This window comes from Nicotiana tabacum, chromosome 16 (assembly GCF_000715075.1).
Source record: "Nicotiana tabacum cultivar K326 chromosome 16, ASM71507v2, whole genome shotgun sequence".
NCBI lineage: Eukaryota > Viridiplantae > Streptophyta > Magnoliopsida > Solanales > Solanaceae > Nicotiana > Nicotiana tabacum.
The window spans coordinates 86,566,598-86,593,371 of record NC_134095.1 but is presented as its reverse complement, the minus strand read 5'-3'; the positions used below and the strand labels follow the sequence as shown (position 1 = coordinate 86,593,371).

The 26,774-nt window shown below is 38.8% G+C and overlaps 2 protein-coding genes across 2 annotated transcripts; one reads left to right on the top strand and one right to left on the bottom strand.

Annotated features, from left to right (window-relative positions):
* Window positions 1-855: 855 nt before the first annotated feature.
* Window positions 856-5,105, top strand: LOC107818533 (protein PHLOEM UNLOADING MODULATOR). Its single transcript, XM_016644561.2, has 4 exons — window positions 856-1,250; window positions 3,501-3,895; window positions 4,068-4,264; window positions 4,358-5,105. The coding sequence occupies exons 1-4, from the start codon at window positions 943-945 to the stop codon at window positions 4,751-4,753; spliced, it is 1,296 nt and encodes a 431-aa protein (XP_016500047.1). The 5' UTR covers window positions 856-942; the 3' UTR covers window positions 4,754-5,105.
* Window positions 5,106-9,594: 4,489 nt separating this feature from the next.
* LOC107818534 (conserved oligomeric Golgi complex subunit 2) lies at window positions 9,595-19,728 on the bottom strand. The gene is made up of 12 exons (XM_016644562.2): window positions 18,833-19,728; window positions 18,570-18,749; window positions 14,524-14,860; window positions 13,824-13,985; window positions 13,652-13,751; window positions 13,135-13,341; window positions 12,912-13,020; window positions 12,479-12,679; window positions 11,678-11,782; window positions 10,262-10,387; window positions 10,024-10,158; window positions 9,595-9,892 (listed from the first exon to the last, which is right to left on the bottom strand). The coding sequence occupies exons 1-12, from the start codon at window positions 19,310-19,312 to the stop codon at window positions 9,779-9,781; spliced, it is 2,256 nt and encodes a 751-aa protein (XP_016500048.1). The 5' UTR covers window positions 19,313-19,728; the 3' UTR covers window positions 9,595-9,778.
* Between the last annotated feature and the right edge of the window lie 7,046 nt (window positions 19,729-26,774).

The window sequence follows — 26,774 nt, the reverse complement described above, 5'->3', positions numbered from 1 at the left end:
GAGGCATCGGTGGGGAGACAGAGGCACATGCGCGCTTGTCACTTGGCGCAGCCAAGACCACGGGGCCGACCATGGCGCTAGGCATTGTGAGGCTTGCTAGGCCGCCATGGGGCGCGGCCAAGGGGTCATGGGGCATGTCTGGAAAGCAGCCCATGACAATACACATGCACTTGCCCCAAGTATTACTATTACTTTTACCATAAAGGCTTTTTTGTTAGTTTTCTGGAAAATTAAATATTTTCCACAAGTCCCTATGACCCTATTTCTATGGAACAAGTTGGTCTGCTTATGGTATTATCGTTTTAGGCACAAAAAAAAATGCTCTAATTATGGTAATTTTATTTCTCAAATATTTTCTACAGGAGAAAAAAAAAGGATTTTGTTTCTTTCTATCATAAAATGGAGCTCTCTTTTACATTCACAGTAGTAGAATAGAAGAGATTCAATTGGTGTGATATATTACTGGATATATTGTTGTTGTTGTTATCGTCGTCGTCTAAAATACTTCTCCATACACATGAAATTACTTTAATGTCTAAAAAACAATTCAATTTTTTTCCGGCTAGCAAAATTAACCTTGATTATATACTATATAAAAGTGAACAACTCAAATTTGAAATTCATGAATATAATGCACTTGCTTGGTTTCACAAAGAAATTTCTTTCTTTTCCTCAACAACAACCAAAAAAAAAGGAGAAAAGAAAATCTGAAGTTTACAGTCGATACGTATACAAACTTTCCATAACGGTAATTATACACAAAAAAAAAAAAAAAAAAAAAGCAAAACAGGTAATAGTAAAAGATTAATATAAGACATAAGGAGTATAAAAAGTGAAAATATTAAAAAGAAAAATGAAAATTAGAAAACTAAGAAATTAGGAAAGCCTCAGACGTGTTCAGTCAGCAGGAATCGTCCCATTTCTAGTACTACTACACTAAAAATGAAGCGGTCGCCGGCGATCTTGAAAAACCGGCGAGGAGGTGGTTTAGGATTTGCTGCAATAGCTTACATCGGAGTAGACTATCTTCGGTTCATATCGCCGGCATGGCATGCCCGGTTACAGCCAGCACTGTGGTCTGTATTAGCAGTCGCAGCTATTATTCGGGTCCCATTTTACAAACATTGGTCATCGGAGCTCCGTTCAGCTATTCCCTTTATCTGTGCAATGCTTTTCTTGCTCTCTGCTCTTCTCTTTGAAGCTATTTCTGTTCGCTCTGTCACTGCCGTTCTTGGTCTTGATTGGCACAAGTATGTATAAAATTTTATATTACCATAAATAGTTTCATTTCTATATTTGGAAGTTTGGTAAATTTGTGTCTTTGGGGTAAATGGGGTTCAGATTTGATGGGAAAACTGAGTTGGGGTTGAGTGCTTTTTTGAGCTTGTTTAACAGTTGCTTTTGTTCGTGAAAAGAAAAGGGTAAGTTTAGTTTTCATTGTGAAAAATGGAAATGGTGGTTTCTTGTTTCCATTCTAAAAGATGTGATCTGATTTGGGTTTTTTGTTGGATTGCTCTATAGATTTGTTTTTTAACTTTTCATTTAAGATTACAAATATCTATAAAAGGAAACGAGGAACTTTATTAATCTGGTAGGGAAAAACAAGATTGGATTTCTGTACTGGGGCTAAGCTTCACCTAGCTGATAGTTTAATAAAGTCAATCCTCATCATACTTACCAGAAAGGAAAAAAAAAGGATAGGTTAATTTCATCCTACTTTCCTAATCTGGAGACAGAAATAAGCTAGTATTTGATTGTGCAGAACTGCAGATCACTAAAGAGTGGTGCATTCCTATTCACGTATAGCAGTCCTTTGATCGTAAGATTTCAATAGTAAGGAAATTCTCAAGTAGATTAGTTTGGTGCATTCCTATTCACGTATAGCAGTCCTTTGATCGTAAGATTTCAATAGTAAGGAAATTCTCAAGTAGATTAGTTTGGTGCATTCCTATTCACGTATAGCAGTCCTTTGATCGTAAGATTTCAATAGTAAGGAAATTCTCAAGTAGATTAGTTTGTTGTCATATTATGTATTGTGCCTATGAATAATGGTATTTTGCATATAGTTCTTTCTAAATCATGTGGAAAATCATTTACGTGGTCATCATTAACTAAATCCTCACATTCTAATGCCAGGTGATCTAAAAAACTCAAGAATCATGGCAATATTGCTAGTCAGATACATTTATCGAAATGGAAAACCATGTGTAGTTTGAATTTGTACGATATGAACCAGATCATTAGAATTTGGGAGCAGAGGACTTTTCTGAATAATACAAGTAGAGGAGAGGGAGCTTGGAAACTAAGAGAGGAAGTGGAGAAAAATTGGGCTAGGATAAACACATTACCAACTTGGGGGTGGGGAACTTCTCTGCGGAACGGAGAGCTGAATCATATATACACATTCAGTAACTTAAAAAGCCTTTTTTTTTACACATTCAGTAACAGGGGTATTCTTGTCGGAGGTTTACCAGTTTAGTGTGTTATTAGTTGTCTGTATCGGATAATAATGGAAAGTGATTTTGTATTTAGGTGTAATTTATGCCTGTGCAGCCCTAGCTTGATGCATTTTAAGAATAAAACCTCTTAATTACCTATTCGAAAAATCGGCCGAAATAGAGCTAAATGGTCACAGAGTAGTTGTAATTACTGAGCTGACTTCAACTAGTTTGGATCGAGACATCGTTGATTGATTGACTTTGTTAAAAAAAATAATGATCTTTTTGAATTTTTTAAAGCTTTTGTAATGAGGCATTCTCAAGCAAAGTAAAAAGAGATAGCTACCAATGTCATATTTGTATGTCCTTATCAAGAAAAGGTCATATTTTTGTATGCTGAATATCACTAGTTCAACCAATCATGCTTTATATGAAATCTTGACTGAACCTGTGCTGATTCACTAATGCCATCTAGTTGTGTGAGGATACATTATCTAGATTCTAGTGAGATACCACATGGTTTCTTAATAGCAGAACATTGTGAAGATGCTATATCTTTAGCTCTAGAATAATGACTAAGGCGAGGAACGTCAAGGAAACTCTGGCTTGCATCAGTACCAAAAAAAAAAAATTTGCCTCTGGTGTCACCACATTATTGGAAAAGTTTGACATTAATTTTCTGGAACAGTTGACATTCATTTTCTTATCTATTTTTGTTTTTCTGAAAGATTTGTCATTTATTGAGGCGCAATCTGATATAATTAATGTGAAATAGTGAAATCCTGAAAATTTGGTTAAATTACTTATTTCAACAAGTCTTACGGATAGAACGATAAAAATGCCCTGAAGTGGTCATGTAAGAACCTTTCTCGAGCTATACTCATGACATGTCACTTCACTCGAAGATGAGAGGGCATGCGTGTTTGGTCTCAGATTCTACGATATTTGGCTTGAGGCTGGAAAAGGAAAATAACAATTACTCCATATCTTTGCTTCATTATTTTTGATTCTCTTTCCTAAATGACCATCTATTGCCATTACAAAGTTCTCTTTCCTTGACAGGGATACACCACCTCTTCCTGATGTTGGTCAGTGGCTCCTGCTATCCTTGAATGAGAAACTACCCCAAATGGTTGTAAATATATTGAGAGCTCGGATAATTGGATTACATCATTTTCTGATGCTGTTTATCATGCTTGCTTTCTCTGTGCTCTTTGAATCGGTTGAAGCTCCTGGTCTTGGGATTGGCGCAAGATTCATGTTCACGATGGGAATTGGAAGACTCCTTCGGGCCATAACTTTTATCTCCACAATTCTACCATCTGCTCGACCATGGTGTGCATCTGCTAGATTCCTTGTTCCTCAGCACCCGCATCCTTGGGTTCAGAAATATTACGTACCATATGCCACCGATTCAAATGCAATACGGAACATCATTAACTGGGATGCAGCATATGGTATTTCTCCCTTCCAATCCTCCCTTCTGTCCCGAGATTACTTACTGAGTTCTTCTTTACCAACAGTCAGTCAGATTGGTCCAAAGTTGAAAAGCTCAATACATCAGTTGGTTGAATTCTAGTGCATAGTCTGTTGTTGATATTTCATTTCTATATTCACTTTTGTTTTCAGCTGATCCTGGGGAATACGATGCTGAGTTTCGACCAAATTGGGGTCCAATGAGCTTTTTGATTGATTTCCTTCGGCCTACAGCTCCTGAGGGATCATCTGCTTGGTATCATCTGTTAAAGAAAGCGTCAGGAGGTTGCAATGACCTTATATATAGCGGCCACATGCTTGTTGCTGTGCTGACAGCTATGGCATGGACGGTATATGTGCCCTCTATCATTCCCTAAATTTGAAGGCTTAATTCCTGTGACCAACTAATCTCATCTGGCTTAAAACTTTATGAACAAATTCAGGAAGCCTATGGTGGCTATAGCTCAGCACTCATCTGGATTTTTGTGCTGCATAGTGCTCAAAGAGAAATACGGGAACGCCATCATTACAGCGTAGACGTTTTTGTGGCCATCTATGTGGGCATAATGCTTTGGAAGATGACGGGTCTTTTCTGGCCAATGAAGGATGAATCAAAGGGTAGGAGGCTACGTAAGCTCGAGAAGATTCAGGGTAGGCTAATGCGAGCTGCCAAGGACGATGATATAGAGGAAATAAGAGAACTCCTTAAGGAAGTGGAAGTGAGCAACCAAGTTAGGGAAAACACCAGAAGCAAAGCAATGTGGCTCTTTGCTGGTGGAACCATTATTTTTACTCTTACTATCGTTCTTCTTGCCTTCACATTGACCAGCGACGGGTAAGACAACCAACGAAATGTTCTACCACGGTAAGATGTTTAGAAGGCACAGAATTTGTAGCAGTAGGCCAGAATAGGCATTCCACTGCAGATGATGTTGTTTGTTTGTTTGTAATGCTTTGGCTTTAAATTATTTTTTGTTTTTAATTTTTTCTTTCCTGGTGGGTGGTGGGGTATTATGAGAGATGGTATCTGCTCACTTATTGCCAGATATGAAGAAGAGAAATTGACTTTGTATTGGATACCTCCTTTTGTGTTTAAGCTGCAAGTGATTTTTGATTATCAACTGCGTCTAAATGTTTTCTATAGGATGATTTTGATCCCTGTTATATAGCAAAACTTCTCTTTTTTGGTCATTTAGTTTTTGATTGACTGGTTTTGACCCATGTTTGGTTCCTGCAGGGATGGAAGGGTGGTGGAGAGGGCGAAGTGAGAAATTACGGGCTGGTGGTCCGGCCCTTCTCCGAACCCGCGCATAGTGTGTAAACAAAATTAACCCCCAAGTAAAATCTTGTGCAAGTAATACCATATTTGGTTGGTTGAAAAAACAATTTAAATCCCCACATAATTAAATACATAAAAATTAAACTAATGCAATGGTTAATTACCAAATATTAAATTCTGCATGAGTAATGTTAGACGAGTAGCTCGGTGGTGACATCTAGGGCTCTAACAATTCCGTGGACCAATTAAGCAGTCAAGGAAAATGCATACATGTAGGGGTTTTTTGCAATGAATAATGTGTAATTAGAGGATGTCTTTTTTAGGCCTAAGATCACAGTCATTGCCTGCTCCTTTGGTGTATGTTTCCAATTGTTGTTATCAATGGTAATTCACACCAAAACATAAATATCTACTAGAACAAATTACAAATTTGCAACTGCTATCGGCAACTCAAAGTAAGATGGATAGTTTTGAAACTAAATCTTGACGGGCACTATGCTTTAAGTTTGCTGTCCACTTTACTTTATGTTAAACATCTTATAATATGGCTGTTTATGTTCCCCTTATTTATGTGAAAGTGATGATAAGAAAAATAGTCTTGTAGCTGACTTGAAAAAAGATACTTATATTCCTGGTTTAATCAATCTATTGAATTGATTTCTATATGCATAGAGAGTGAAAATTTATTTCTACACTAGCTTAATTTATAAAAGGATTATTTTGTCAATTCGTTAATTTACTCATAACCGTGCAAAGCGCAAATAAACTTTCTAGTTATTACAAAATAAATAAGAAAAAAACTACAAAGCTACTTTTCTAAAGCTTGTCGCTATGTTCTTGTTAATCTTTTTAGCTTTTTAATTTGTTCATATTTAGTCATCTTTTTATGTGTATAAAATTTTCTCAAGAAGGTGAATGGAAGCCGGTTTAGGATGCAATGAAGCATGAAACTATACTTCTGCTACAAAAAAGTTATAAAATTAAAGCATGAAGGGAAATTTATGCGCTGGTAGATTAAATTACAACTTTGTTAAAGAAAACCTGAGAGAAGTGAGGTTTGGATATGGGTGTCTAACGGGCCGGGTCAGCCCGGTTTCGAGCCGGCCCAAACCGGTTAAAACCGGAACCGGTACAAGGGGGCCGGGTGGGGCTGGGTTAAAGGGGTAGGGGGGTTGGTTCATCTTAATTCCTACCGGTTAACCGGACCGGTCAAACCCGGTCAACAGTTTTTACTATTCAACCGATTAACCGGTCCAGCCCGGACCGATCCAGACCGGTATAATGGTAACTAATTTTTTGTTTTTTTACTAGTGGGCATAACATCTGACCGTTAGCTCCGGTCCTTTTCCCATTATGGCCGTTGCCCAATGGCAGAATTTCAAAAATAGCCCATTTTTGGGTTTTTTTAAAAAAAGAAAAATTAACACCCCTTTGATAAACTATAAATACACCCTCCCCTCCCCCCTCTTCTTCATTTCTTCACTCATCTCTCATTTCTCAATCTTAATTCTCATATTCTCTCATTCTTCAATCTTCACCTAAAGTGCAATTAACTATTTGACTCTTTTTTTTTTTTTTTGGAATTTAATTTATCGTAGTATTTATTATTTGAAGTTTGAACAATTAAACTTCAAAATTGGAACAATTGATGTTTCTTCGTGGTAACATTGGAGTTGCGAAATTATCAAGTACTCAATTTATTGCCGAATTCGGTGCACTCCCTCCAACTCTTTCTCTTTTTTACTATTTTATTTGCATATTTAATTGTTGCTAGTAGTTAAATTTTACAATATGTTTAATGCTGCAAAAAGAGTTTGTAATAAGGTTACTAATCGGGAAAATAAAAAAAGAGGTAGTACTTCAGCATCTGGTAGTAATTTAAATGACTCTACAAATATTTCTGAAACATTACGTGATAATAATATATATTATGAACAATTCCAGGAAGATTTCGGTATAGAAGATAACGAATTAGAAATGGAAGATGAGATACCACTTACACCTAGTAGTGTTGGAGCTGGTAGCAAGGGTGGTGGTCGTGGTGCTAGTAGTAGACCACCTGTGGCCCCGACTAGTAATCGGAGAAAAATAAGTAAGGTTTGGAAATTTTTTGACGAAATAGAAGGTACTGATAGAGTTAAATGCAAACTTTGTAATGATACTTTTAAACATAAGACTGGAGGACAATTAGGGGGGACTGTGACACTTAGTAGACATATGAGAATTGAGCATCCTATAGAATGGGGCTCTGATGGAGATGAAAATCAAACAACTATAAGCCTTACTACTGGAGGTCTTATGAAATATGATAAAATGAAGGATCGTGAGGAGTTAGCAAAAATGATTAATTTGGGTTGTCTACCTTTTTTTTTGCTTCTTCATCATATCTTATTATGTATATTCAAAGGATTTACAATCCTTTATTTAAAGGTATCCCTAGAAGTACTTGTAGATCTGATATCTTTAGACTTCATGGACAATATCAAACATACATACGTTATTTGTTTAGCCACCTTCCTTGTAGAGTTTCTCTAACTTCTGATATTGGTCATGCTGTTAATGGAAATGATTATTTGACAATTACATGTCATTGGGTAGATGATAATTATTGTATGCAAAAACGTATTATCGCTTTTATATATGATGAAGATCAAAGTCATACTCCTGCATTTATAAGTACTACTATTTATGAAGTTGTTGAATTTTATAATCTCAAGTAAAAAGTATTGTGTATGTCTTTTGATAATGCTTCTAACAATAATGCCGCAATTTCAATATTAAAACTGCAATTGCAACCACCACTTGATGAAATTTTTCATGTTAGGTGTGCATGTCATGTTTATAACTTAATTGTTAAAAGTGGCCTTGATTTATTTTCATCTGAGATTACTCATGTTAGAAGAGCAGTTTGTGTTATTCAAGGAAATAATAGACAATCTAGAATAAAAGAATTTAAGAATAAGTGTATCCAGTATAACCTTAAACCCAGATTCATGCCAGACGAAATTGTTACTAGTTGGAATTATACATATATATTTTTAAAAAGTTGCTACAAATATAGATTCCCAATAACTGAAGTAGCTAATGCGCATTATATTGATCAAAACTGTATGTTAACAACTATTACTTGGGAGGTCATTAATGATGTTAAATTCTTACATAAATTTTATACATCTACTGTTGAGTTTTCTGGAGCATATTACCCTACTGTTACTATGACTTTAGTACATATAGCTAAAATTTCTTTTCTACTCTTTGAATTTAAGAAGAAAGAAAAATATAGGGATGTTGTTGAAAAAATGCAAGCAAAATTCAAAAAATATTTCTTTCCAATTCCCCCGATTTACTTAATTGGTGCTGTTTTAAATCCTTCTATTAAGATGTCTGATTGTCACCAATTAATGAATGCTTTATATACTTATATGGAGATTGGACCAACTGAAACCCCAGATTTATATGCTTGTATGAACAAGCTAAATGATTCTTTACAACAATTATATAATTATTATGCAAATGTAATTGATGTTGCTGCTCTTAATGTATGCAATGTTAATCCCACTATGCATTGTACCACTTCTACTACTGTAGATGATGATGAAGGCCTTGATAGTTTTAATATTTTTTCTACATTTTCTAACACCCAAACCAGTAGTAGGAACATTGATGAACTTCAATTCTACTTGTAAAAACAAAAAGAGTTTCGCACAAAGGAATTTTCACCGTTGGGATGGTGGCATGAGAATGGAAAGCAATTTCCTGTTCTTTCTGCTATGGCTCGGGATGTGCTGAATGTGCCAATTTCAACTGTTGCATCAGAGAGTGCATTTAGCCAAGCAAGACAACAACTTGGAGACACCCGTCACTCATTGGGAAGCAATGCTTTGGAAGTTTTAGTATGTTTCAGAGTTTGGATTAGATCAGAACGAAGAAATCAAGGACGTGAAGATGTTGATAGCCTAGAAGACGAGAAACTTAGAGATATATTAACACATGGTAACCCATCCGAATTTAACACTCCAGAAGAAGGCCACTCAGTTCCCTACCCAGCCCGGCCCACCCGTTAGACACCCTTAGGTTTGGATAATATATGTAACCATACATAAGATACATGTTACAAGCTGAAATCCAAGGGAATAGAGAATTGCAACTTACGAAGTATAAATGGCGACCAACAATTTTCCTCCTCAATAAACAACCTTACTTTCACTTGCCTCATTTCCTGAAAAGCATTTTATTGGAGAGATGCGATATCATCAACATACAATAAAGTTTGACACAGAAATGAGAGAGTTCCAAATATATGCTCCGATTTTCTCTTCCAATTAACAATAAATGGTACGCTTCTATGTTTGCAGCTACCTTATGTATGGCTTTGGGAAAATCTGCCTTACAATATTCAGATATCCACCTTTATGTCTTTAGATATATAAAAAATCAGTTGTAGAGTTGTTACATCGAAGTGACACTATAACAGGGGGAGAAGAAAAAAAAAGGATGGAAATATTGATACAAAATTGTATAACTTTGAAATATTAATTTAGAAGGTAAACTATGAGACTTTTGCACCAAATCAGCCCAGCCTAAACTAGAAGGTTAATGAGTTTTGCCTTTCAGCAGGGGCAACACACTGCCATAATGAACGATAAGGTGGAATACTAGCTGCATTGACCCCAAGTGATGATAAGCTCCGTGCATATTCCTGATCGAATGAAATGTTTAAATTAAGCAAAAAAGAGGAAGATGATTTTTCATAGTGCTGCACCTCAACCAAAATGTCCATACAAATGCCTGGTTAAATATATAGCCAGGACTAAGCAGAGGTGTAGTTACCTGAATGTCAAGAAATAATTGCATGCAGATCTTGTCAGTATCAGACAAATTCTGATCTGAGACATCTGAGCTTGCTCCAGCTCGTCTTTGAGCACCCAAACGTAGTTTTTGAAGCGAAGATTCCGTTCTTCTACTCTGTGAACACCAACGGAAAGTAGATCTTAATAAATATTATCTGGAAAAATGGAAACCCGGGGAACAAACAACTGCACAGGTCAGTATCCCCTGGTTCACTCACCATATTGACAATGTCTGTAGCTAATTCATTGTAACATCCAGTTATTTCCAATGCGGCAGCTTGCAAGAGCTCATTCCTGATCTCATTTGTCAGACATGTAGTAGCCCGTTCTCCATCCAAAAATTCCTGGAACACGTGAGTGGTTCCAGATTAAAACCACCAAAGCCCACTTGGTTTCATAATGAACATTCTAGTTTTTGAAATTCTACACATCTTACACAAGCAATAGAATCTAGCATTGCAGCAATACAACAATGGATACTAAAAACCCAAAATGAACTAATAAGAAAGCACAAAGCATCAAATTGCAGATTTCCCATTCATATTACTAGCAACAATTACAGACAAAGATTCAAGTTACTGAATTCTATAGAAGTTTATGCCTGAGATGGCACGAAATGAGTCTTGTCATTTGAGATGACAAGAAATGAACCTTGTGAAAACATAGTAATGCTGAGATTAAATGCATGCTGGTCAATATAACAGTGTCACTGCCTTGGATCACACTACGATACTAAACAAGTCCTACTCAAAAGCCCAAAAACCGTAGAGACAAGTCCAACTATATATGCTGGTGGGGCAGGAGTGGCTGCGCCAGGGTAAATGGGGCCGGACAGCGAAAATCTTATGCTAGGCGGGTCAAAATTCATTTTTTGAAGGGGGTAGGTTCACTTTATTTAGAAATCAACTGACAGTTGACAAATTTAGGCATTTTAATGGGAAATAAAGCGGTCTCAATATCAATGAGTTTGCAAAATGTGTTTAAAACTATCCAAGTCAATACAGGGACATCTGTAAAACAAAATAGAAAAAAGTTGAAAACTATCAACTGTCTTGTTGGCATGGAGATTGTAATTTATGCCTAAACGAGTTGTATGGTTCCCACGGGGTAAAGATTATTTTAGAGGCCTTTTACAATCTGTAAGCAACAGGAAGATCATCCATCATTAACCCCCCTTTTTTAAAGTCATATAACAGCATCCTGTGTTGTAATTTACCTCTGCTAACTAGCAATGTCTTTAAATAAATAAAGAAACAAAACAGCATAGATTTGTTTTCGATTTTTATACTGGACTAAAAGCCACAAGTCCCTTTCTAAAAAATTTCAATGACAAACACAGAGGTAACAAATAAGTGGTAGAAACTAATCCCAAAAAGATTGAGGTACTTGTGACATAAAGCCTTATGCACCAGAACCAAGTCCCTCAATTAAGAGTTGCTTGAATTGCACATTAAGTCACCAAGCTAACTTCAGAAATATCTTGTGCTGAGAAAAATTGTATACAACAGCAAGAATTAATTCAACTTAAAAGATAAGCATAAACTAGAACGAAGATCAGTAAAGAAATACTTTAACAATTTAAAAAAATCAGAAATTTTCGTGTAAGCAAACAATGATGATACACTAACATGTACCTTTAGTGGACGTAATACCCCAGAGACATATGGGGAATGCCTGACTGGGAGAGGCTTGTTAGTCATCCTGTAGGTAGCAGTTATTCCTTTCAACTGCCTCAAGTCCTACAACAAATTTGAAGGGGCAAACAAATAACAAAACAAGAATTAATCAATCATAGAACAATAGAATCTCTCTTCTTCTTTTTTTGGCAAAGATTCATAGACCAATAATCTCGAACAATAATTAACAGAAACTCAGAAAGAAGGATAAAGAAATCTAAGGATGCCAATTAACAGATCCAACTCAATTAAAATCTGCCACCCTTGGTCTTCCAGTCAGGTTATGGTCGACTAAGAGAAGTATGGTCTGGAAGTGACAATATGGGGGTTTCTATGTGAAGCAGATTCAGTTAAGTGATAGAGTATAACAGTATAAACACGATCCAGTAGCTCATGCTATTACAACATTAAACTTAGTGTGTACAATTGACAATTTAAGATTTGTTGCTCCTAGATCTTGTCTGTTGTTCCTCTAAGATAAATGTTTCTACACTGAATTTTGAAGTCAAACTCTAGAAATAACCAGAAAACTACATTGAGCTAAATCCATAAAGTTGACATTGTTCACTCAGGAAATTGTTACAATAGAATTATAGTATTGATCTAATTAATCGAACATTTGTCTCAGTAATGAAGAAGGGTGTACAGTTTGACAAAACTCCCTCTATTACTATTCTTCAATTTATGCTTACTAAATATACCTACTATTGTTAGAAGATTAACTATCCACCTAGCAACAAATCATAACTTATTACTTACCTCTACAGACTTCTCAACTATTGTCTCAATTATTGCATTCATCACAATTGGCAAAAGGTCCTTTAGGGACTTCCCACCTTGTAAAATACCCTGTTTTACAATATCACACACTTCAGCAGGGCATGACTTGAGCAACTCAAGTGTGTGTTCAAGGTAATCACCACACACTTCCTCCACCAAACAGTTCAAATCGTGAACTACCTGTGACAAAACAATCATTATCAGTGACATGCTACTATTAATCACTTGAACTGATGTGGAGTTCGTTTTTATTTGTTAGCATAAGCTGTTACTCGAGGGGTTTGTCACATGACCACTCTATCTCACAAGAAAAAGTTCAGCTAACAACACAGTCTCAAACTCTCAAGAACTGCTTGACAGAAAGCATCTAAGAGATAAAGGGTATATAACTGTCAGGGACGAGATATCGTACATATACTAAATCATCAGGGCCTGCAGAAATAGCCCATTCAAATCCAAGGTTTGAGCCCACATTACCAGCTTTACGAGCAGCCAATCCGGCAGATAACCAGTTTGAGAATCTACATTTTGACACAGCACTTAATATGTCATTAAGTAATTAGATGAATATAATTACCTCATGCAAACCAATATAAAGAAGCACATAATCTTCCTAATTTTGTTACCAGTCTGACCTGGACATAAGTTGCAAAGACAAACGCAGGAACTTGTCTGAGCAAGAAAGGACAAGAACATCATCTCTCCAGCAAGATCTTAAGCAATCTAAAAGAGACGTACTCTGCTTCAAAATCAAGTCTTGAGGCTTCCTCTGTTCAGAGGCCACTGGGACGAGACTAGCAACAGAAAGTGCAGAATCAAGAGCACCAGCTATCTCCTGGAACCTAACATGATCAAGATTAACAATGACCCTCTGAGGTTAAGATATTTCAAGGGAGAAATACATTTTGTATTAATATGCATTAACAAATCATTACTTCACCTATGCGAGAGCAAAGCATAGTTGGTCCATGTTCTGGATAAAGAAGGAGGGGTCTGATTGTAATGAATCCTTTGACTAGTGCATAAATGGATATTGAGGATTTCATTTAACCAAACCCAACCAATTTTAGGATTGACGCATAGTTGCTTGATTGATTGATGCATTAACAAATTCTTAACTATCTCTGACAACTAAATTTCACTTTATAGTACCTCAATGAGAAATAGACACCGACATTCCATTGTTTCATGAAGTCAATATATGCAGCTTCAGAGCGAAATTTGACTACTTCAGATCGCGAGGGACAATAACCTAGCATCCATGAGGTTCATTAGCAAAAACTTTTAAACTGGTCAAATTACGAAACAGATAGTGATCCTCTACCTTCTAAATGTGCTAAGAAATCCAAGCTTGCTTTGTAATTTTTGAGGAACACCGTAGGCCTTCCAGGGGAGAATACCACTGCTTTTCCTTTCTGGATGGCAGAGTGAACCTCTTTAAGGATAGAATTTGCAATGAAGCTTGAAACATGTAAACCAGAATTTTCTGAAATGGCCATAGTAATATGTCATTTTGCTGCTATTGCTTCAACCGGATATGAAAATGCACAGACCAATAACCACCAAAAAAACTACCAGAGGGATAAACTGGAACATGCTCAGGTCAGTTAGACCTTTCTAAGATGATTTATCTTTCTGATAAGTGATCTATCTATGATGATAAGTACCTATTTGTGGTGGTACAGGGATCAAGAGTAAATGGATCTTTCATTTGTCTTGATGTGCTTACATCGAACGGGTGTGATAATGGTATGGGTATTTCGTGCAGATATTTAATGATACTCTAAAAATTAACAAAAAACTTGGCATACTCATACTGGATACTTACACACAACCATAATGGATACATACCCATAAATAAATAATTTAAAGGTACGTCTTGATTAGGTTTGCGCTTGTGTCTTCAGGTAAAGCAAAATAAATCAAGCTCGTGAAAGCAATATGACAGAAACTAACTACATATGCAGAAGATCTTGCCCGAACTGACATCTACAATATAGCATCTTGAGTCTTAACAATCATACCGATAGAGGATATGTCCAATAGAAATTTACAATCATCCTCTATATATTGCTTGATCTTTGCATAGTCCTGCTCAAGTTCATCTCCAGATGATCCACCAACAACTCCAGATGGATTTTGCGGGATGACTTTTTGGATCAAAGGGCCCACTATAGTTGATCGAAAAGTTCCCTCTGCATTCCTGGTATTATCGATGGCAGCATATGCACGCAAGCAGTTGTATATTGCGTTGGCATCCCTATGTTCAAGTCCATCTACAAGACAGTGTTGCAAGCTTGTGTCCAATAAAGAGCTTGCATTCTGTATCCTCTTCTCCATATTCTCAATAAAGGGCATATTCTACAGTATCATCATGTAGAAAAGTACACCAGTCATCAGCTAACTTACAACAAGCATCACATTGAAAAGTACACAAGCATGAGCTATTTACACAAATGAATGAAAGTAGAAAAGTACACAAGTCATCAACTAACTATTATACAACAATCATCACATAGAAGAGTACACAAGCATCAGCTATTTACACAAATGAATGAAACCAGGCAAATTGATAGATAATGCAAAATCAAGAAAAATTAAATAGTAACCTCTTCTAGTTAAAGAAGAATTGGATATTGGATAGGCTAAGCTACGCATAGCCTGCTCTCTATGGTTTTGCTAGAACTTGTCAAGCTCCTCTGTGGCTCTGCGTTTATTAAGGCAACGTGCTATTGTACCAGCGATGGAGTGGCTTGAATGAAAACATTTGTCAAAGAGGGTGTGGCCAAAGGCAGACTCTCTAAAATTCCTCAGCCTACCCTTCCCTACTCCGAACACCTTAGTCTACTTCTTCCGTTTTTCCTCATCCCCAATCAATCACACATCCCAACCAGACATAAAAGACACACTCTGTCCCTGCCAATATTAATCCTAGAGGGAAGTTGTCAACTATAGGAAGTCAGGTCAGATTTTCTCAATCCCCAGAATTGAAACAAATAGCAGTTTCTTAAATACTACTCTTATGGGATACGCGGCCAATGAGAGCTTGGAAGACTTTGCCAGGAAAGTTAGATGGGTGACAACCTTCGGCTGTTGTAGTTTCTATCGAGGACAAATGCGGAATGAGTGTTACAAGATGGAAAGAGGTGGAAGGACAAAACTTTCTTGTTACTAGATCTTTGGTCATCAAAGCTGGTTGCACAGATATGATTAGGAAGAAGAGATTTTCAAGTGTGGTGTTCTGTGTTCACTGCTATTAGTCCAATTATAAACCTATGGTGTATTAATAGAAAAGGAGCCCAACTACGAAATGTGTCTAAAGTCAAAATGCCAACTCTTTCAACTATGAGTCATCAATAAGAATAAATGACCACCAAAGGGGTAAAGAAATTAGTTCCCCGTCCTTGTCAAAACAAAGGTAAACTACTGGCTCAATTCTAGAAGAATAAAGAGAATTTTGATGCAGAGCTTGGCTGTCATCTAACAGGGGGCTTCGAGGTTACTGCTAGTCAGTCCTAGCCATCTCATCTATTAAATGGAGCCTCAGAAGATGAGAATATAAGAGCTCGATCCACAGTAAGATGAGGATAAATACAAGTGAAAAATAAGCAGCGTCATAAAAGAATTGTTTGCTGACATTAGCTATGTTCGACAAGTACAAAGAACACTTTGGACAGAAGATGAGAGACTTCCCGAATTTCCAAGGGCCAAAAGTGTTGGGCGTAAACACCCCCCCCCCCGGGGGGGGGGGGGGGGGGACAAAAGAAACAAACATGTGGGAAATTAATGAGTAATACGGGACAGCCTTTAACTAAAAAGCTATCGCAGCTAAAATAGTCCAAGTCTGTCAAGATAATAGGCGTACAAAGGCAGGGAACAAGCCAAGGCGCAGAAGCGACTAATTCAAAAGTGCGTAATCTGTTATAATTCAGCGTCCAAGCCAATTTAACACATGAATTGAAAAGATAAATCAATAAAAGTTATATTGATGACGAGAAATTGGGAGGTGACAGAGGAGAAGACTATATATCAGGAAAACATTCCGACCATCTTCAAATTCAACAAACCAAGTTGGATCAATGCTCAATAGAAGCCACGAGACAACTTCGGTAACCAAATTACACAACCCTTAAACTAGGAAGGTGTTCAACATATAAGTTAAACCAGCCTCAAATGGGAAATACCATCCTTCTCACTGGATCAGGATCTTGCATGTTAAACATGGATAAGAATGTTATTCCACGTCAGAGATATAATCAGAACATTATTCACTTTCAAGATGGACTTCCTTCGGAAATCATGGAATTGAAGGAAACTAAGTAGAAAATTCTAGAAGAGCATGAAACGAACAGAGGAGACCTATTTCATATGGGCTTACCGCAAACCCAATAATTTTGCTAAACTTTCTAGGCATCTCATTTTCAGTTAAGAGAATAAAATGTTGTCACTGTTGACTAGAACTGTGAGGTAGGGAGGAGAACACGACTCTACGTATGTTCATAAATCTCAAAAGAAAGGGAGGAATACCCTGAAATTGAGGTCGTTGACATCAAACATTGACAGTTATCAGAAAAAGAAGGTGATAGGCCAAGTAATTCTTTTAAATGCAGTTGTAACATTAACATGGAATCTGAGTAGTCTTAATGACTCTAAAACTATTATACAAGAGAGGTAGTAAAAAGGGTAATGAAGAGGTGAAGACCATATGGAATTTGCTTTAAATAAAACAGGATGGCAAACATGCCGAGCATGATCACAAGGACCGTTTAAAATCAAAAGTTAAGATGGTATTCCCTGAGTCTAGCCGGCATTTGGGGTATGCTAGTGTTAGGGAACAGGAGGATGTTATCAATGGAGGAGCTCTTAATGGCCAGACAGCCAGTTGCTTTCATGCAAATTCCAATGTCAAGGAGCGGATTGTATATGAATTTTCTCAAGAATATAGAGATTGTAGATCAAGAACTAAGATATTATTTAACTGTCGCTTATGGAAGGAAGAGCGAAGAAACCATGATGAGTGAACTCCCCTAAAGATGAAGTGTGAGGTTTAGTTCCCTAATTTTGTATTATCAAGTGTTATGGAAACCAATTGCCACCCACTGTACTATTCTTCTTGATATTTGAAGTATGATAAAGTGGTCAAGGCCCTTTAGATTCGAAAAGGCGTGGCTCCAATTTAACGGTTTTAATGAGATGATTAATTAAGACATAATAGGATTACAACTATGTCAGAGTCGGAGAAACAATGGTCTTCATATTTGCACTTAGCTTTATAATGTTATAAGATGGCACTAAGCAACGGAAGAGGAAGATATTGGCAGAGTTGAATGCAACTATAACCTAGGGTGATCCAAAGGGCCCATACTACATAGCCTCCTCTCCATATGAAATTTCCTAATTTTTTACTCAATAATGGAATTTTTTGGGAAGACTGACCAGATTCATGTAAATCTTTTCTTTACCAATGTTAAACTCCTCAGAGCAGTTCTTCATATTAGAATACTAAAGGTGAATTGAAAATTGATAAAATGGTACTGCAAAAACTACTGCATTCGTTCCAGCTTATGTGGCAACATTTCCTATATAGTCCGTTCAGAAAAGAATGATAATCTCCTAATTTGGAAACAATTTAACTTAAACTTCCCATTTTACCTTAATGACAAGTTTTATAGTGACACAAATGTTATGTCATGTTTAAGACCACAAGTTTCAAAAGTTTAATAGCCACAAGTTTCTATGTCAAACTACGCCACATACATCGAAACAAAGGGCGTGTCACATATCAAGGACCGGAGGAAGTCAGGTTATCACTATATTTTCTACCCATGTGGCCGCTGGAGAAAACAGAACACCAAAACACTGACTCACAACCCTGCGATGTACATTATCTTGAGAAAATGTTCTCCAGTCAAGCTACTACAAATGAGACAGACAAATTGGATAAAAACTCAACAAATATACTTGTCGCCAAAAGTTTAAATAAGATTATCAAAGAGGATGCCTTTTTTTCCTATTGGAGGATTAGTGACGTTGATAATAAACTGTTGATCGAAAATAGGAAAACTCTAACCTGAGCATGAGCAATATAGAATTTTAGCCTATTCATTTCACTAGCAATTCTCTCCAGGAGCATGCTTTGAGTTTCCCTCAGGCTCAGATTAGATCCCGTTTCGATCCCATTCTCTGCATAATTCACATCATGTCCATTGGACAAATCAGCTGCTGGGAGCTCCTTAATCAGTTTTTCAACCTGCAATGCAATCAGATGAGATGAATACGAAAACTCCTCAAACTCCAACATGAAAATGTGCAGTGAATGAATATGTAGTGTACCTTGGAGACAACATGGAAAGTATCAAGGAGAAGCTCAAGAACTTGGCGGGCCTCAGCAGCATCAGCTCGCTGTTTAAGCCTGTTTTGGAGGGCAGCAAGAGATCCTTCAACAGCATTTCGAAAAGCATCAATTTTGTCCCTGATCTCAACCAGTGGGGCCCGCATACGCACCACAGCGGCGTCAACATCAGTAAGCTTCGTACTGAGGCTAACAAAATCCGCATAATCTCGATTGATGAGGTCCACCAGGTCACGCTGTAGCGACGTGAAGTGGGAACGGAGTTCAGAACGGAGAGTTTCGAGAGGAACAAAGGTGCGTAAATCGGAGATATAGGATTCCGGGTCGAAGTCTTGGGATTGGAACAGTGTAGGGTTTAGCCATTGTGGTGGGTTTGGATCACTTGGATCTCCAAATAGGTCCGCCGCGGAGCGTGGAGCGGCGTGTGCGGATTGTGGTGGTGGAGATTGAAGATCTTGCATCTGGCTATTTGATAATATTGGGGGAAATTGCTCTGTGCTGTGGAATGCTATGTCAATTACGCACCAAGACAAGAAGATTTGGTATTTTACGTTTAAAAAATGGAAGCTTTCAGAATAATTACACGTTTAGCTGTATTAAATAAGGCTTGAGCTGATTTAGGTATGGTAAAAGAAGGTAAAAGTTAAAAAATTCATGTACACATAGTGAAATGCGGTTTGAGTTTGAATTTGTACGTACTAGGAATATTTTGATTCATATGTATTCACAGTGTTGATGCGCAGAAGGTGTTTGATTTAAGTTCCGACTCAGATTTGGTGACTTGGAATACATATGACCGACGGGTAAGTGAAAAATGGAGAAGTGACGACAGGAAAAAAATGAAACTCCAATCTTACTCTCTTTTAAGCTTGTCGCAATGTTCTTCTGAATAATCAATTTTAGCTTTTATATGTTAAGTGCAAATTTGATCTTTTAAAAAGGTAAAAAGTAGGATGTGGGTGACAGATCAAGTGCAAAAGCCGAGTATAAAGATATTGAGTGTTGAATTGGCAACACGTGAGCTGATGTGTTTGAAGTAAAAAGTTAAAAATGTGAGTAAAACGCAGATGAATTGATTCGTGAAGATCAAATTTTACTATATAATGCGCCTAACTCGATATTGCCCAACCTCATTGCAATCCGGACCGATCTTCACTATATTTGTTAAATAATCAAATGGTCCTGGCGGGTGTTTGACCCCAAAACATAAATCTTGGTTCAAATAATTAATTTCAGTTAAATATAGGTTATCTTAGTTAAAAATAATTTCCTCACATCTTGGTATTAAAAAAGGCAGTTGAAAGGCGTCTATGAAGGCAATAATGATACTATATAATAAATGTCTTTTACTACCAAGAACATTAGCGGTGTGTATGATATTCCATAAATGACAACATAATGGAACTCATATAATTAAGAGGAATAATTTAATCAGCAAGAGGTGGAACAAAAGAACCTTTCACCTAACAATGATTGAACGATAGATCCTCAAACGATTAAGAATTCCTCGGATCTGACGAGAATCTTAGTGAAAAGTAAAGTCTTGTATTGAGTGAAGAATGAATCTTTTTCAAAGTGTTGTTCTTACAAAATGAGTTTCACGTGCCTCTCTTCTCTTTCTTTTCTCTATTTATCCGGGATCTCTTCCCAAAAAACTCTAATAGTACAAATGTAAGGAATATCCACTAGAATATTCCCTTCCAGATTCTATTTTGAAATCTAGTCGTTACAGCTCTATCGCCGATATTCGACCATGACCCTCATGGATAACATTAACCGCGGCTTTCCTCGACCACGGCTAATGTGGCTTCTTGGATCATCTTAAATGATGATTTGAGGATCATTCTCGTAGTGTTATTTTGACCTAAATATCCTAAAGGCGGATTTTGACCCATACAATTAGTCCATCCGCTTACTGAGACCGGCCTCGGGCGGGCTTGATGAGCGAATTATGTTCATTACGGTCAAAATGATTTGGCGGGCTGGTGGGTCGCAATGATTGAGGCGAAGTGGCCAACGTGGCCCTTCGCATGTCGCAAATTTTTGGCATTATACTATCCATGACTCAGGATGATGTCATGATGTCATGCGTCATCATGACACGTATTTTCGATGCGTTGCCTTATTTTTGCATGCGACTCTTGATTAGACCCGCCGATTCAATTTTGGTGGCAGATATGTTAGGCCGACTTTTCGATTCCGATGCTTGAATCCTTATAAATAGAGGTATGAGGGTGTGACTTTAAAGTTTACAGAATTCCCGTATCGAAACCCTATATCCTCCTGTTTCTCCCATTCTTGTGCAACTTTCTTTTCTATTCTAGTGATTCTCGTCGTTTCTAATCCTTCTTTGTTCGGCGCCTCTTTCTTTTTTTGTGGAAATATGTCTAACGTACCTTCTAAATCTAGCGAGGGGAGCGATACGATCCCAGTATCGATGGTTTTTCCTCCTCATGCGGAGAACTTCTCTACCGCCGCCGCCGAGGACAGAGGCTTCCCAACGGTGGAGGAGATAGTTTCTCGTAATCCCAATATTAGGTATGACTTCTCGAAATTGCCCGAAGCCGACCCTGGAACCTTTAAATCGGCGATGAAGGAAGATGATATGATAGAGCGTAGGACTAAATACGGCATTCCCAACCACGTCGACTTGATCCCCTCCGGGTGGGATGAGGTGCAGGTTCACCGTCGTGGGTATTGCTTTCTATGCCTACCCCTTCCACGTTGTCTATAGTCTTCCTATCCTTCCGCTGGTGGAGGAATTCTATCGCCATTACGGAATTTGCCCGGCTCAGCTTGCGTTGTATGTTTACAAACTCATGAGGATGCTTACCAAGTTTGCAAAGCTGGTCGGGGTCGAGGTCACGCTTCGCCATTTGACGCACATATTCGCCCCCAGCTTTTATAGGGGGACGATGTTGAATCTTCGTCACCGAGGAGGTAAGTGCTTGGTGGTGAAAATGGACGACAAGCCTAACCGCTAATTCTGGCTCAACTACTTCTTAGTGAAAGCTGCGGACGTGGTGGCTAATGTCGATGGTTTTCCTAAGGCTTGGAATCATATTCGTAAGTCCATGACTTCTTCATTAGTGAACATTTGATTTCTTACCGTGTTTGTCCATAATTCTAACATTCTGTCATTTTATGTAGCTACATGCTCACCTCTCCCTTTGGTCGACGATATTTTTGATGGGGTAGGTCAGCTTCTTCCTCATATTGTGGGGGATACGCGAGTGGTCGGGCTTCTTCAAAAGGTTGGCCCCCATCCTCCCTCAACTGTTAAGTTATCTTTATTATCAGTTTCTTGGTTATTTCCCTTTTTGGGTTCTTTTTGGCTAATTTTCGCTCTCTTTTGCATTTCCTTAACTTCAGCCTAGAGGTCTTCGAAGAGATCGAAAGCTCCTACCCTTGCGTTCAGAAAGAAGAAGAACGCAAAGGACTCTTGTTATGCTTCTTCCTTGATGGTGTCATCTTCGGCTCGTGCCCTGATCCCTCCTTTGACCGTTGTTGTCGCTGCTCCTGCCTCGGCTCCTCCTGTTAGCACGTCTCAGCCTGCTCCCTCTTCAACCTCTTTATTATATCATTTCATAGATGAAGACGAGGAGGAGTCAGCACCTGGCAAAGAGGATTTGATGCCTCGCAAGAGGAGGTCCGTGCATACTGGTGACGGGGTTGCCCGCGCCGTCGACGTGATGATTTTTTGCTGCGCAAGATGGCGAATATCATCATTGAAGATGAGGGTGAATCAATATCAGAGATTTCGAGGTCAGTGGAGGCCGATGTTGATGTGTGTTCCCCCCTCCCCCGTGATAATGGAGATAGAAGGACCCCGCCTTCGGGGTCTTAGACACTTTGCGACAAGATGAGCCATCGACTTCACTACCGGCTAATGATACTTCTTTGCCAACCATTGAGAGGGGCAAAGGTGTTACTGAGGAAGGCTACGAGATCGGCTCGAATATTGATGTCAGCGATCTGCGAATGATAGAGGAAAGTTTTACCTAACTTGAGATAAGGTTGGAGGGGTCTACGATGACCATCGCGATCCCTGTGGATCGTGACTTGTTAAAGAGCACGGAGGACGTGGTCCCCGGCCTCGGCCCCCTTTGTTCGAGATAGAGGGCAAGACACTTAAAGAGTTGGACGACGTTGCTCTATCGAGGAGCATTGCTGGTCTCGCCCTTAGAGTGAGTTTCTGGTATTCTATTTCTCTTCATTTTACCCTTGCTTTTATTTCTCACTCATTTCTTTTCTTGTCGCAAACGATGATATTGGAGATCGAGAGCGCCCGAAGGGAGGATAGGCGTAGGGAAATTTTTGTGAGATTGCAAAACAAATACTTTGAGTACCGACGCAAGCACCGGGAACTTTGTCGGCGACTTGATGAGGAGGGCGACATGCAGGCCCTTCGAGACGAGTTAAAGGAGAAAGATGATGAGTTGGTAAAGTCCATCGACAAGTGCAGCGTCCTTGAGGGGACGTTGAGGAGTAAGGAGGAGAAGCTTGAAGTCAGCATGGGCGTGGAGGTCCAGTGTAGTGATCTTCAAGTGCAAATGGTTGAGCTGCATAGGCAATTGGAAGAATGTCATCTTTAGTTGCAAGGATTATTAGTGAAGTTGCTGAGAAGCAGAGCGAGCTTGAGAAGGCAGAATCTTTCCGCTTGGACACTTAGAGGAGGTTGGATGTGCTTGAGCTAGCGAATAACACCCTTCAGGTTGAGCAGGAGAACGACCAGTCCACGGAGAAAACTAAGGAGGAGCAACTAGATGGGAGGGTAGGAGAGCTGGAGAAAGATAATGCCTTCCTTTGTGGTCAGGTGGTTGCATTGGAAGCTGAGAAGGCTCAACTGCTTGCGCAACCCTCTTCTTCTCATGCTTCGAAATTTCTCAACGTTCTTCAGGCATTATATGAGGAATGGATTCATGTTGAAGCTCAATTGGATGTATACCGAGATTTGTACAAGGTGGGATCCATTTATGAGGTCGCTCTTGAGGATGTCCCTGTTAAAGCCTATGAATCTCGAGTCACTTGCGGGTATGATCCTGCTACTCCTAAGGGCGGTGAAAAGGGAGATGATAAAGTCGTAGACCGTTTTGAAGAGGATGCTTGGTATGATATTGCTTATCCCGACGGTGTTGGAGGTGTAAGCGGGGGTGATCAAGGTGGCGAGGACATCGGTAGTCAGGGCAATGAAGGCGATGAAGGCCCTGATGATGGTGACCAATAGTTTTTATTCTTCTCTTTTTTGTTAACTTTTGTGTGTTGTTGGTGGTGTCTTCATGAGCTTTTGTAAAAATGTTTCAAATATGAAATGGCAACTTCGTTTTTTGCATCTACTTCTTTTCGTGTTGTTTGTTTTTGTATTTGTAGGTTTTTAAATTCTGTCGCTTTGTTGCCTTGGTTTTTTCTTTTTGGTCGTGATCACTTAATGGTGAATTGCAGCCCAAGGTTGACAGGCGTTTTTTCGAGCGAGGTCGCAAATGACCTTTTATTAAAATTGTGGCCGACGGCCTGTATATGCTAGTTTGAACTAGGTCAGATATAGCCTGAATTTAGTTGTGGCTGAGGGCCAGTAGGTGTTAGTTTGAACATTGCCGAACATAACCTGAATTTAATTATGGCCGAGGGCCAGTAGGTGTTAGTTCGAACAAGGTCGAACATAACTTGAATTTAATTATGGCCGAGGGCCAGTAGGTGTTAGTTCGAACAAGGTCGAACATAACTTGAATTTAATTATGGCTGAGGGCCAGTAGGTGTTAGTTTGAACAAGGTCGAACATAACCTGAGTTTAATTATGGCTGAGGACCACCAGGTGTTAGTTTGAACAAGGTTGAACATAACCTAAGTTTAATTATGGTTGAGGGTAGTAGGTGTTAGTTCGAATAAGGTCGAAAATAACTTGAGTTTCATTATGGCGGAGGGCCAATATGTGTTAGTTCGAATAAGGTTGAACATAACCTAAGTTTAATTATGGTCGAGAGCTAGTAGGTGTTAGTCCAAACAAGTTCAAACATAACCCATTCTTAATTATGGCCGAGGGCCAGTAGTTGTTAGTTCGAACAAGGTCGAACATAACCTAAATTTTAGAAAGATGTACTAATAACCATAAAGTTTATTGTCTCATAATTGTTGATTTGGTTACATACTTGGAGAAATTTACAAGCTTTTCGGGCATTGGTTGGCGTTCCAGTACCATACTATCTAGTCCCTTCATTGGTTGACCTGAAGAGTGTTTGAGAGGTCGAGCAATGAATTAGAAGTCACGGCCCCGTTTTGCGTACTTTAACTTAAAGTGTTCCCTTCGTCACCTTGTTAAAAACCTCCTTGAGAAAACCCAACTTGGACAAAACTCAAGTGAGGAAAAAAAGAGTACGACTTGGGGGACGCTTTATCTCTTAAAAGTTGAAGTACTTGAGGTGGGTAATATTCCTGTTTGGTAGTAGCTTTCCTTCCATTGTTTCTAGTTGGAATGACCCTTTGTTTGTTTTTTCCATGATTTTGTACGGACCGTCCCAATTTGTTCCTAGCTTGCCTTGTCGTGGGTCTTTGCTCGCTTGTGTTTTAACTATAAGCACGTAGTCCCTGACTTTGAGTAGCTTGACTTTGCTTTCTTGTTATAGTGTTCTACTTGTTGTTTTTGGGCGATCATTCTTATATAGGTCATATCTCTTTGTTCTTCGACTTCGTCGAGCTCTTGCTTTCTACTTTTGTCGTTGCTTGTACCGCTCTCATGGGAGTACCTTAGTCTGGGTTCTACGACCTCGACTAGTAATACTGCATCGATCCCATATACCAAAGAGTAGGGCATCTCTCATGTGCTCGTTTTCAGAGTTGCTCTATAAGCCCATAGTACTTCTGGTAATATTTTCGGCCACAATCCCTTGGCGTCTTCAAGCTTTTTCTTCATGATGTTCAGTGTCGACTTGTTGGAGGACTCTGCTTGCTCGTTGCCTGTAGGGTGGTATGGCATCGAGAGTATCCTTTTGATACGCCATTTCTTAAAGAACTCGACAGTTTTCTTTCCCGTGTACTAGGGTCCGTTGTCGCAGCTGATCTCTTTGGGGAGGCCAAACCGACATATAATGTTTTCCATATAAAGGCGATCACTTCATGTTCCCGTATTTGGGAGAATGCTCCTGCTTCCACCCATTTAGAAAAATATTTAGTTAAAACCAAAAGGAATCGTACATTACCTCGCCCTACCGGGAGGGGCCCACGATGTCCAATCCCCATTTAATGAACGACCAAGGTAAGGTGACGGAATGGAGGTGTTCGCCTACTTGATGAATCATCGGAGCATACTTTTGGCATTGCTCGCATCTTTTCACGAAGTTTGTGGCCTCTTTTTTCATGGTGGGCCAGTAATACCCCGCCCATATGAGGCATCTGACTAGTGCCCGGTTGCCGGAGTGGGCCCCGTAGTGGCCTTCATGGACTTCTTCAAGGACACACCGAGTGTGATTCGGGCCTAGGCATTTTGCTAAAGGGCTGTCGTAAGTTCTCTTATACAGGTCGTTGTGGAGGATACTGTACATGGCCACTTGCATTCTCAATTTCCTGGCCTCTTTTTTATCATCTCGGAATGTGTCGTCCTGCAAGTATGTAATAATACGATTATGCCAGTCCCAAGTTAAGCTTACGGTTCTTACCTTGACTTGGTCTAGCGATGAGTTGAGGCGGAGGACCACGTTTTTGTATCCGGTTGTGATGATTTTGGTGGTTGTGGCTAGTTTAGCAAGTCTATACACTTCAGCTTTCTATGCTCGAGGAATTTGGTTGAGTTGACATTCATCAAATTCGAGCAACAGCTTGCAGATTTTGGTCTGGTAATTTTGCAACCTTCGTTCCTTGATTTGGAAAGTCCCTACACTTTGGTTGACTATGATTTGGGAGTCACACCGTATTTTTAACCGTTTTACCCCA

Bases quoted from the DNA above. Each gene is read 5' to 3' on its own strand.
- LOC107818533 (XM_016644561.2), top strand. From the start codon at position 943: ATGAAGCGGTCGCCGGCGATCTTGAAAAACCGGCGAGGAGGTGGTTTA. The intron at 1,251-3,500 runs GTATGTATAAAA...TTTCCTTGACAG, and splicing joins CTTGGTCTTGATTGGCACAA to GGATACACCACCTCTTCCTG. The intron at 4,265-4,357 runs GTATATGTGCCC...GAACAAATTCAG, and splicing joins TGACAGCTATGGCATGGACG to GAAGCCTATGGTGGCTATAG.
- LOC107818534 (XM_016644562.2), bottom strand. From the start codon at position 19,312: ATGCAAGATCTTCAATCTCCACCACCACAATCCGCACACGCCGCTCCA. The intron at 13,021-13,134 runs GTCAGACTGGTA...GTCAAAATGTAG, and splicing joins TCTTTGCAACTTATGTCCAG to ATTCTCAAACTGGTTATCTG. The intron at 12,680-12,911 runs GTACGATATCTC...GTTTTGTCACAG, and splicing joins GCCCTGATGATTTAGTATAT to GTAGTTCACGATTTGAACTG.